The sequence below is a fragment of the Oncorhynchus mykiss genome, chromosome 5, assembly GCF_057628025.1.
Source record: "Oncorhynchus mykiss isolate SJ-2025 chromosome 5, ASM5762802v1, whole genome shotgun sequence".
NCBI lineage: Eukaryota > Metazoa > Chordata > Actinopteri > Salmoniformes > Salmonidae > Oncorhynchus > Oncorhynchus mykiss.
Window position 1 is genome coordinate 37,531,329 of NC_143026.1, and position 11,485 is coordinate 37,542,813.

General features: G+C 42.8%; 2 protein-coding genes across 2 annotated transcripts; one reads left to right on the top strand and one right to left on the bottom strand.

Annotated features, from left to right (window-relative positions):
* On the top strand, positions 1-4,138 carry iscub (iron-sulfur cluster scaffold protein b). The gene is given in 5 exon segments (NM_001256846.1): positions 1-127; positions 2,702-2,815; positions 2,959-3,069; positions 3,240-3,318; positions 3,456-4,138. Coding segments are annotated over 5 exon segments (498 nt in total). The 5' UTR covers positions 1-25; the 3' UTR covers positions 3,548-4,138.
* Positions 4,139-4,355: 217 nt separating this feature from the next.
* Positions 4,356-9,585, bottom strand: tmem119b (transmembrane protein 119b). The gene is made up of 2 exons (XM_021602708.3): positions 8,762-9,585; positions 4,356-6,565 (listed from the first exon to the last, which is right to left on the bottom strand). The coding sequence occupies exon 2, from the start codon at positions 6,551-6,553 to the stop codon at positions 5,645-5,647; it is 909 nt and encodes a 302-aa protein (XP_021458383.2). The 5' UTR covers positions 6,554-6,565; positions 8,762-9,585; the 3' UTR covers positions 4,356-5,644.
* Positions 9,586-11,485: the final 1,900 nt, after the last annotated feature.

Genomic DNA, 11,485 nt, shown 5'->3' on the forward strand with positions numbered 1-11,485 from the left:
GCGTCATTTCAGACAAACCGTGAACATGGCGGGTCTAGTAGCAGCAAAGAAGTGCATCACCCCTCTTGTTGTGATCAAAAGGCTTTCTTCCCCGGAATATAAAGCCCAAGCTGCCTACCACAAGAAGGTAAAACATAACTAGCTGAGTTTGATAGCTGATAAATTCAACCATGTTTCACTGTTGCGGTCGTAAACTCTTCCAACAACATGAATGGCTTGGCGCAGTAACGTTAGGCAACTCATTTAGTAGGTTAACTACCTATATTAGGTAACTGAACTTGCCCAGAAGCAAAGGTAGCATTGATGAACTGTTATGTATTTGTCATACAGTGATGTTAGCTAGTTGAAATATATTCATTAAAGAAAGCGGTAGCTTAGGTAACATGCGTCAAATGTCTTGCCTAGTATTAATTTAGAGTACTCTAAAGGTAGCTAGTTAACTGTAATTTAACATGTTCGTTTTTTATGTTCACTTTTTTTCCTGACAATGCAATTTTCATGTACAGCAGCATGTCGAGTGAGACAAGTGCTACTTGACGGTTAATCTGTTCCGTCCTGAGTTGTTATTTAATTCCACAGCTATTTTGGTAACAGGTACCTAGCGTAAACAAATTAGCTAGTTAGGTGACATGCAGTGACGCGGCATCTATAGTGGTAGCCCTGGCAATACGTAGTTTAATTGATTTTGGCTCTTTATTAGACTCGGAAATAACGTTTACACAGTAACTCGGTTTCTGTTGAACCAACAATAGATGTGTGTCCCTTGATCATTATTCAGTTCCATTACACAAGTTATTGGACGAAGGTCTCTTCTGTGTGGTGGAGTTTTAAGCGCTCGGTCTGAACATTGAAACCCAAATTAGTGTTTTATTTTTTATTTTTATGAGCGTGTATGCGCTTCAAATTAGAAACGAAGTCTATTTTTCTCGCGTCTACGCGAAAGTGAGCGGGTAAATTGGCAGAAAATAGACTTTGTGCATTGTTACATATGGATTTGTGACATAATTCAAGTGTTTTTGTAGCAATAAAACGAGGGGCAGAGTTGTGGACTCGAGTGGCTGGTGGCATTGTCATGCAGGAAGGGTATCACATGAGGGATGAGGATGTCTTCCCTGTAACGCACAGCATTGAGATTGCCTGCAATAAATTCAGTTCGACGCTGCTGTGACGCACCGCCCCAGACCATGGCTGACCCTCCACCTCCAAATCGATCCCGCTCCAGAGTACAGGCCTCGGTAACGCTCATTCCTTCGACGATAAATGCAAAACTGACCATCACCCCTGGTGAGACAAAATTGCAACTCTTCAGTGAAGAGCACTTTTTGCCAGTCCTGTCTGGTCCAGCGACGGTGGATTTGTGCACATAGGTGGCGTTATTGCCGGCGATGTCTGGTGAGGACCTGCCTTACAACAGGCCTACAAGCCCTCAGTCCAGCCTCTCTCAGCCTATTCCGGACAGTCTGAGCACTGATGGAGGGATTGTGCGTTCCTGGTGCAACTCGGGCAGTTGTTGTTGCCATCCTGTACCTGTTGGACATTGCCAGTACGGACATTGCCAGGTGTGATATTTGCATGTACCAATCCTGTGCAGGTGTTACATGTGGTCTGCCACTGCGAGGACGATTAGCTGTCCATCCTGTCTCCCTGTAGCGCTGTCTTAGGCGTCTCACAGTACGGACATTGCCATTTATTCCCTTTACAATGAAGATCTGTGAAGTTAATTTGTAAAAATCAAAATAACTCTTTGAAAGACAGGGTCCTGAAAAAGGGATGTATCTTTTTTTGTTTGCCACCTATGGATGCAAATTGAGGTGGCTCATTCTAAATGCTTACCCACTAAATTAAAATTTGAGCACATGAAGCAAAATTTGACAGTAGCCTAGAATATTATATTGTTAAATTGAATGAACATAGGCCTGCATTTCTCAAATAAATGTTATGTTCTTTTTCAGCCATGGATTTCATTTGAAGCATTGTCTTATTCTTCGCTTATTTGTTACAGTTGCAAAGACATATTTGTAGTGAACTTCATTCTGAAGTTATGGGCAGTTCCAGAGACCCATCAGAGTTGAGTCTTTGTTTAGCGGTGCTCTTCTGTGTATAAAGTGACGGAATGGCAAAAACAAGCATCTAATGACACACTTAGCTATTCTATGAGTGGTCTGAGGTAAATAAGTGTTTTCAAGTGCAACTTCAGTAACTATGAGAAACGGCTCGGCTACTAAAGATGCATCTTAAGATGGTTCTAACAATGATCTTAATGCTACTCAGGCTCTGGGAAACGAGGCCCTGATATTTTAGGATATTCAGACAATCCTCGTAATGATGATCTCATCAAAAGCTTTGTTCCCAGCATTGTTTAATAGTGTAGAGAATGACTCCGCATCATGGCTATTACATCTGGGGGGAGGGAGGTTGCAACAGGAATTACTGTTGTGTGCAGTGGAGCCCTGTCCTAATCTGTTTATTTTAATTTGCCTTACATAACGTCAACTTGTTACATAACAGCAATGCAAGAGGCCTCAGCCTTGAGCCTGCTTTTTTGGGAGACAGTTGGAATGTGATTACGGATGCTGTTATGTGAATGTTTGTGACAGCAGCAGGGCATGTTCCTTAGAGAGGGTAATCATAATTGTTAATTAAGTGGAATCAACAATATGATGACTAACCATGACATTTCCTTTCTTTTTCCAATTTTTAGGTAGTGGACCACTATGAGAACCCAAGGAACGTTGGGTCCCTGGACAAGACCTCCAAGAATGTGGGTACAGGCTTGGTGGGTGCCCCAGCTTGTGGAGATGTGATGAAACTGCAGGTACGTTGGTCCCCTGGAGGATTTGCAGAGAAGCGACATGTTCTATTTAGTTACCAAGCTTGTGTTTAGTAACGTGACTACATTGTTTATGAATTCATTTGTGGACAAAAGTCACCATTGAATAAAGTGACTCCTTTCTGCAGATTGAGGTAGACGATCATGGGAAGATTGTGGACGCCAGGTTCAAGACGTTTGGCTGCGGCTCAGCTATCGCCTCCAGCTCCCTGGTAACAGAGTGGGTGAAGGGCAAATCTGTGAGTGAACGTTCTGCACCCATGACACTTCCTCTGCTTCCTCTTTCACTGTTCTGTCTGAATGTTGCATTTCAGTCTTTTCTGCCACGCTGCTTGTTCCTTTTGTTACATATCATGGTTGGGTGGAGTTTATTTCTTGGTTGATGGAATGTTGCTCGCTTGGCTTCCAGATTGACGAAGCACTGACCATACAGAACACGGATATTGCCAAAGAGCTCTGTCTTCCACCGGTCAAACTTCACTGCTCTAGTAAGCTCTTATTTCAGTCTAATATCTAAGGCTGTTCTTTCCAAACTGTTTAACAAGTTGTGAAATTCTAAACCATTTTTTTAAACCTAATTTTTTTTTAAACCATTTGATATTCCTGACTGTGCCCTTTTCTCCAGTGCTGGCTGAGGATGCCATCAAAGCTGCCCTCCATGACTACCGTCTCAAACAAAAGGATGGCAAGATTGAGGAGGTCAAAGCCAGCAACTGAGGTCTTTGCCAATGTCTGAACACCAGTGTCCTGCACCCTACTACCAAGGGGACACTCAAAGTATAGTCCTGGATTCCCACTCCACCATTCTTCTATATATGAGGCACCTTAAATTAGTTCATGTTATGTCCACCCATACAACGTACATAGATGGCACAGTGTACACACCAAGCCCCTGTGGCATTATGTTTTTTTGATCTTTACTCCAGCCTGTCACATTAACGGACATTTTTAAGGGCACTGATCGGGGGATTGGTACAAAGTAAGCCTTATTTTCAGGAGTGAAAAATGTGAAGTGAGTCGAGTGTACAGGAGTTTGCTTGCTTTGTGCTTGAGTATTTTGTCATGGTATGGGTGTGTTCCATTGGGAAGTGATTATGGATGCAGTGGTGGAAGTATTGAATAAGCCTTAGAAGTTTGTCTTAGTATTCCATCAACACTCCTGTACTAATGGCTTGATGGCAATGATGAAATGTAATGCGGAAGATGTAAAATGGTAGCAAACTATCAAGGTATCTATTTTGATTGTTTAGTGACATTTCAGACATAATTCCTGGTTTTAATTGAAAGTAATAAAGTAATGCGTAAGTAGTATTGCATGTCTGTTTTAGTCATTTAGTCAACCAGCTTTTCGGTATTACCTGGTATTTGTCAGATGTAGTGAATACTACCAGATAAATTGAAGTGCTGTATTTCTCCACTAGATGGCAGCATACAGCCATGTTAAATATGTGACTTCATACATTCAGCTAAATGGTTCTGCTTTTGTTACCTACCCAAATACACAACCCATTTTAGAATGCTGCTGTTTCTTCCTGTCTTCATAAAATCTACTTTATTCAACCAAAGTACAATTATGGAAGGAAAGTCGGCACCTCTACAAACATTTTGGAGTGTGCATATTTTCAACCACACCGGACTAACCAGCCTGTATTGTACAAGTAGAACAGACACTTGGATGCTTTCCCAACTTCTGACCTAGGTCTGCAGCTGAGCAACTGGCCCTTTAAGGGACAACAATCTGCAGTTGCTTCACATTTCTTTGACTGTTAAAATACTTATGAATAATATACTAAAATACTAAAATACTTATGAAATCATTGATTCTTGACGACTGTACCTTAAATGCTTCATGAGCTTAATCTGTCGTACCCATTCAGAACCCCAACTATGTTTTTTTTACTTCAATGTTTGTACAAAGTGTAATCAAACACTATAGCTTCAAAACATGGTCACAATCAGTTTGATCTCATGGATGCTCAGTCCTTGCATCCATAGCTCTATGACTTTGAGAGTCGTTATGTTTCTTAAGCCCCATCCCTCAGCTGTTTACTGAAACAAGTGGCTGGGTGCCTGCTTTGTTATTGTTGGAACTCCGGCTTGACCCTTTAATGGAAATGTTTAACGCGAAGGGATAAACATTTGACTAACCAAACGATAAACAGGTTTTATAATGCAAAAATACTTCCCTTAATGTAGGAAACATGCTAAGTTGAAGTTGTTGCAGATGCTGCACCATGATGTGCTCATGGTGAACTTCCCCTCTACTTATCCATATTTGTTCAAGGAGCGGCAGGTAGCCTAGTGGTTAGAGCGTTGGGCCAGTAACTGAAAGGTTGCTAGGTCGAATCCCTGACCTGACAAGGTAAAAATCTGTCGTTCTGCCCCTGAGCAAGGCAGTTAACCCACTAGGCCGTCATTGTAAATAAGAATTTGTTCTTAACTGACTTGCCTAGTTGAATAAAAAGGGAAAGCAATCTCATGTTGCCCTAAAAAATGATCTCTACCAATGAGTGGAAGAGAGAAATAAAAGGCAGTACCATTACTTTGGCCATTGTACAAATACAAACAACATTAGACTACAGCGTCCATGAGTTGTATGCTCAGGTTACATCATATACCCTTTAGGGAGCGACATGGAAAGATGGCTACTGGGAAACAAAAGTATATGATTACATACAACTGAATAGATGACATTTGGTATGGCTTTGCCTTAAAGATGTCACTCATGCAAAAGCGTCCAAACCATTGAGCTCAAACATATTGTCCAATGCAGAGAAGGCTGGTGGGAGAAGGAGGGTCCACTGTCCAACATAGTTAAAATGCTGTTTTCTCCCCAGTGATCAACGGAATAGACTGCATGACAGTGGCGTTCTCCTGCCTATCCCCTTCCTGCTTGGCTTGTGAGTGCCCTTGGCCAGATGGAAGCTCAGCTCTTGTGAGTGACTCATCATCCTCTGTTAGGCCTATCTGTCCTGGAAGGATCTCTGGCTGCTTGGGGCAGCTGCGGTGTTGGGCCTCACTGTCTGAGAGCTGGCATACCTCCTCGCTCTGCTCAGGTGCATTTGATGGCTCGTTGTCTTTCTCTATGATTTCTCCCTCAGCCTGAACATTCACATCAGGACTTTTCTCTGCAGCTGCTGCTATCTGTGTGGGGTTGTTTCCCTCTCGCTCACCCAGGGGAGGTTTGGAGGGAGTGCGGAGGTTCTTGGCTGCCCTCATGATGTCTTGTTGGAGCTGCTTGCTTGAGTCAACTGGTTCAGCCTGCTGCCCGTTGGAGGGTTTCTCTGGCACCTCGTTGAAGAGCTTGGTACCTCCGGTCTTGTCCCTCTGGTCCACGTACATCTTAGAGGGGAAGGACGAGGGGTAGTAGGCATTGACCTTCCGCTTGCGGCTCATGATGCAAGCACAGCAGAGGATGAGGAAGATGGTGATGAAGAGGATTGAGGCAACAAGGATGAGGAGCATGTTCTCCTGCAGGAAGTGAACCATCTGGCTGAGCAGGAAGTGCTCTATGTGAGTGGAGCCATCTGAGGTGGTTGGGGACTCTGAGGCTGGGCCACTGGTGGTAGGTGAGTAAGGGGTGGGGATGAGGCTGCCCAGCTCCTCCCCCTCTGCACTGCCCTCCAAGGAAATGTTGAAAGGGAGGGGTGTGGCCAGACTGGGACTGCTGGACCAGAGCATCACAGAAAGACTAATCAGATGAAGTGCCATGAGGAACGTCATCTCCTGTAGGACCTGCAGAAAACAACAAGAACAGTGTCAGTGCTGCTGCAGTAACTGTTGTCAATTTGCATTTCCACTTATTGAATTAAACAGATTTTGATCAACAGAGGTGTTTGCAATTAATGTAGCTGTTCTTGTGTCTAACAGTGACAGCTAACATCTACAGCTTTGTGTGTGTTTCACAAAACATTGTAATTTCTATTCTTGATAGAATGTCTATAGCTGTAGAGCCCTAAATGTAATTTTAAGACTAAGACAGCAGCTGAGGACTGATGAGAGGCAGGCAGGATTTAAAGTCTGGATTCAAATCATAGCATCTCACATGCAGACACACACAATGACAATGCACACAGACAGATACAGTAGATGTACACAAATGCCTAGATTCAATCAGATTGGCCTTAACCCACAATAACTGAAAACTGCACAGCAGATCATTGTTGAGTCGATGACGGAGGTGTAAATTAACTGCATTGGAGCTGTCAAATTGGGGATCGGCTGCTCTTGTGGTCATTGTCACGAAGCCACACACATCCTACCCACGTTCAAAGTTCAGAATGAAAAAGTATAGAAATAATGACATCATTAGACTAAATAATACAAATTCATATGAGCCTAATCGAGTTGTAGATTACAACACACATTCCAATGTTAAACTTGTAACAAGGCTGCATGGGATTTCTACTAATGAGACTTGGTGGAAATGTCTGCGATAGGTATAACGCCGCGAGTCGCTTGCTGATATGACAGCTTCAATGCAGTTACACCTCCGTGGGTTAAAGCGGAACTGATCGAATCTAGGCCAAACTCCTGACCAGTCAATGATATTTGGTTACATGACTAAAACGTTAATCCCATTTTGTCAATCTGCTTTTGGTCAATGTGAGAGTCACGTCATCTGATGTTAATGTCATTGCTTCCTGTCCCGATCTTTTAATAACTATTTTGGACATTTATTTAAACAGCTCCTTTTCATGCTGCTTCACAGAAATAAATCATGGACTGCTCATTTCCCTGAAATTGAATTTGGCTTAAAACAATTTTCTATGGTAACGTGGGTTAACTAGCTCCCTCGGGTAATTCTCACATAAACCACTGTCACCTATTTTCCCTGGCTGCCACTACTCTTGCTCAACTAAAGATGTTACCCCGGTATTTGGGAAAAATGCCCCTTTACAACAAAAAAATGATTAAATAACTAAAGTGTAAACTGTAGCCACTTATTTCCCTTCATAGTTTGTTTGCCTAGCATGACCATCATCCACATACCACATTTTTACCAAACTTTGCATTTTTGTGTCAGCAGTTGGACATTGTTCTTAGAGGGGGCTGGTTACCCCACGTTACCCTAGCAATAACAAGAAGAACTAACTCTTACTTTCACAATGACTGAGAAAAACCAACTGATCATTGCCGATAGAAATGTAATTAATAGAGTTGTCATGATTCCTTACTCAACATGTCAGAAGCATGTATTTTCTACACAATATATTTCTATCTGAATGTTCCACAGTTGTGCTCTGCTGAATGTAGCCCTGGACTAGAATGCTGGCCTGGTCCATATAAACCAACCAACCCCCTCCCTCCTTTATCCCCTTTTCCCACTCCATCTGTGTGCAAGCTGGGCCACATGAGGCATTGCACTTATCAGGGAAGGGGGGATGGGAGCGCATCTACAGTTTATCGCCCATTCCCCCTCAATGTATACTTTCACACACATGCAGATATGCGAACACACACAAAGGATACAGATGCATTAGTCTCTATTGAAGTGTTCAAGATACCATTAGATGGAGATGATCAGACATTTTTCAACAGTCATACATTTAGCACTGCCTTTGTGTGGGAAATAATGACATACAAACATTTTAATACGATTGAATAATTAAAAAAATAAAAGCTCTATTCACCGCACGTTTATCTGCACAATGTCTCATGCAAATATGGGAAACCCATTGGTCTCAGAGAACATCCTGTTGGGGAACTCTATTGAACTAGCCTGATTCCCTGCTGGTGGGCTGCTTCCCTGGAGACATGTCATGATGCTGTCACTGCAGCTGAACTGCACTGCAATGGTCATGTGAGGTCATACCTGTCCACTAAAGTTAACTCATATTTGATAAGAATGTTATCAGCTAGTATTTCATCTGTTTCCCTATGTGGTAAAATGTACAGTGAAAGTAAATGAATAGAAGTGGCTCTACTCACCTCCTACAGAAGTGGTCACACAGAAAATGCTCCTCTGGAATTATGGATGCTTGAGAGAGGAAAATGGACTGAGAACAAGAGGGAAAACGTGCCTGCCTCACCTCCTCCAGTAACTTCTACAGTTTCAGATTTTAGACTGGAGGTTTCTCTGACCGGCACAGAAGGAAAAAAAAGTTTTTTGCCATTAGGACACATCCCTCCTTCCCCCTTTCTTCTCCTTTCCTCCCCTCCCTCTCTTCTCCTTCCCTCCCCTCCTCCCGCTTTTCTCCTTCCCTCCCCTCCTCCCTCTCTGGCTGCCTTGCTTCCCAGAAAATGACTGGGCTCATGGGCTCTACACAGATTGTTCTTGTTAGGCAGTAGTCTAATGTGATGTGGGGGCAGGGGGCTCGGCTCTCCTGTCCCAGATCTAGATGCTCAAGGCCAGAGTCAACAACACTGCTGCAAACTGGCTGGAGCTCAGAGTGAGTGGGAAAAAAAAATAAGCGTTCAGGGTTTTAACTGGGGAATAGACAGAGACTCAACTAACTGCAGACATTTTATTGGATGAATTGTTTGTCGCTTGGCTTACTCCCTCTGTCTTCTTACATGCACTTAGCAATCTTAAAGCATTTTGGGCCTCCTAAACAAAAACTATCAAGGCCTTTTGGATTGCTGAATTCCCTTGCACTTACCCTCTCACTTACTTTCCTCACTCTGCCAGATACACACATCTCCCACACTAGCTAGAGTGGAAGTCTCACAAGGTTATAGTTATGGCTAAAGGGTTTTTTGGCCCCACACTGTCCCTCTGACACCCTGGTGACTTACAGCAGACCAGCCACGTTAACAGACATGCAGCGCCACAGTTGGATCGTCTCTCACAGGAAAGGGTTCATGTTTCTTGTGTGGACAGCCTGGTCTCATAGACTTGACGTAACATAGTAAATGTAAATCCAGGACGCTGCAATTAGTATGATACATTATATATACAAAAGTATGTGGACACCCCGTCAAATTAGTGGATTTGGCTATTTTAGCCACGCCCGTTGCTGACAGGTGTGTAAAATCGAGCACACAGCCATGCAATCTCCATAGACAAACAATATCAGTAGAATGGCCCTACTGAAGAGCTCAGTGACTCAACGTGGCACCGTCATTGGATGCAACCTATCCAACAAGTCAGTTCATCATCCCTGATAGAGCTGTCCCGGTCAACTGTAAGTGCTGTTATTGTGAAGTGGAAATGCCTAGGAGCAACAACGGCTCAGCCCGCGAAGTGGGAGGTCACACAAGCTCACAGAACGGGACCGTAGAGTACTGAAGCGCGTAGCACGTAAAACCCCTTAGTTCCAGTGAAGTGAAATCTAGTGTGTTACGTTTGGTATGGTTAATTAAAACAGAAGTTTACTTAAGGCAAAAACGAGGGTGGTTGGTCGGGGTGGATGGGTGGGCGTATAACACAAACGTCTATGCAACTACTTAGCATGTTAGCTAACCCTTCCCTTAACCTTAACCCTTAATCTTAACCCTAACCTTAACCCAGCCACCTAGCTAACATTAGTATTAGCCACAACAAATTGGAATTCGTAACATACTGTAAAAAATTGCAATTTGTATGAATTGCAATTTGTAACGTACCATATGAAATGGATGATGGACATCGACAAATTAATACATACCATACTAATTGGAGTGTCCCGGATGTATTTTTAATATGTTACGTCTACCAATGAGTCCAGGTTGGTGTGGATATAAGTAGGGGGTTGGGTCATGTGCTGAGGGCCTTGCCAGAAACAATGAGCAGGGTGTTCTATGGAGTATAGTTAAACATGCACAATGTGTAGCCACAATTAAGAGAGAAAAAGAACCAGCAAGCCAGAATGTGTGTGTGCACGCATGCATGTGGGCATGTGTATGTATGCACATATGAATGTGTATAGTGTAAACACAGCTATAGGTCAGAATGTGTGTATGTTTGGCCGGCCAGCTGGTTGACTATGTTTGAGATTCATCCAGACTGGCCAACCGTTCTTTGGTCATCATGACAGTGAGGTGGTTACAGAGTGCATGCCCTAGTAGTGTCTAGTCTATGAGTAGTGTCTAGTCAATTTGTCTTATAAGCTCTGTCTACATCCCTCAGCGTCAGCTTTCCCTGGCATGAAAATTCTGACTTTGATTCCGGTTTCATAATATAGTGTTGATGTGTATGAAGCATGTGGACTGAGATGTCAATCTCAGCTTCTGCAAAGAAAGAACTTTGATATTGACGCCAGAAAAGGGACCTTGAATGCATGTGAAAAATACATGTTTGTGTTATTTATTATGAGTACATAGTACAACAAAAGGAAGTATCAGTGCATATTACAAACCACAGGGCATAGTTTTATAGTGACAAGTCTAGAGGGTCCATATTTGGAAAACTGAAGTAACGCCTGGCTTCAATCACCACAGACACAGTCATTAGCCATCTGCCCTTTGTTTAATAGCACTTTGTCATTTATTTACAGTTTTGTTATGATTTATTCATCTGTTCCAGTCCTTTGTGATCACCTTCCAGTGGGCACACCACGTCATTTCAATTTGGGTATTACTTGGTTGAGACGTGGATCAATGAGATTTCATCCTTTATTCACCCACTCAAAAAGACAATGTGTTATCACTATGCTTTCAACCATCTAAAAGCACAACCACATTCCAATGGAAAAACAATGTCGGATATGTTGGTGAGTTAACATCTAAATGTGT

Bases quoted from the DNA above. Each gene is read 5' to 3' on its own strand.
- tmem119b (XM_021602708.3), bottom strand. From the start codon at position 6,553: ATGACGTTCCTCATGGCACTTCATCTGATTAGTCTTTCTGTGATGCTC.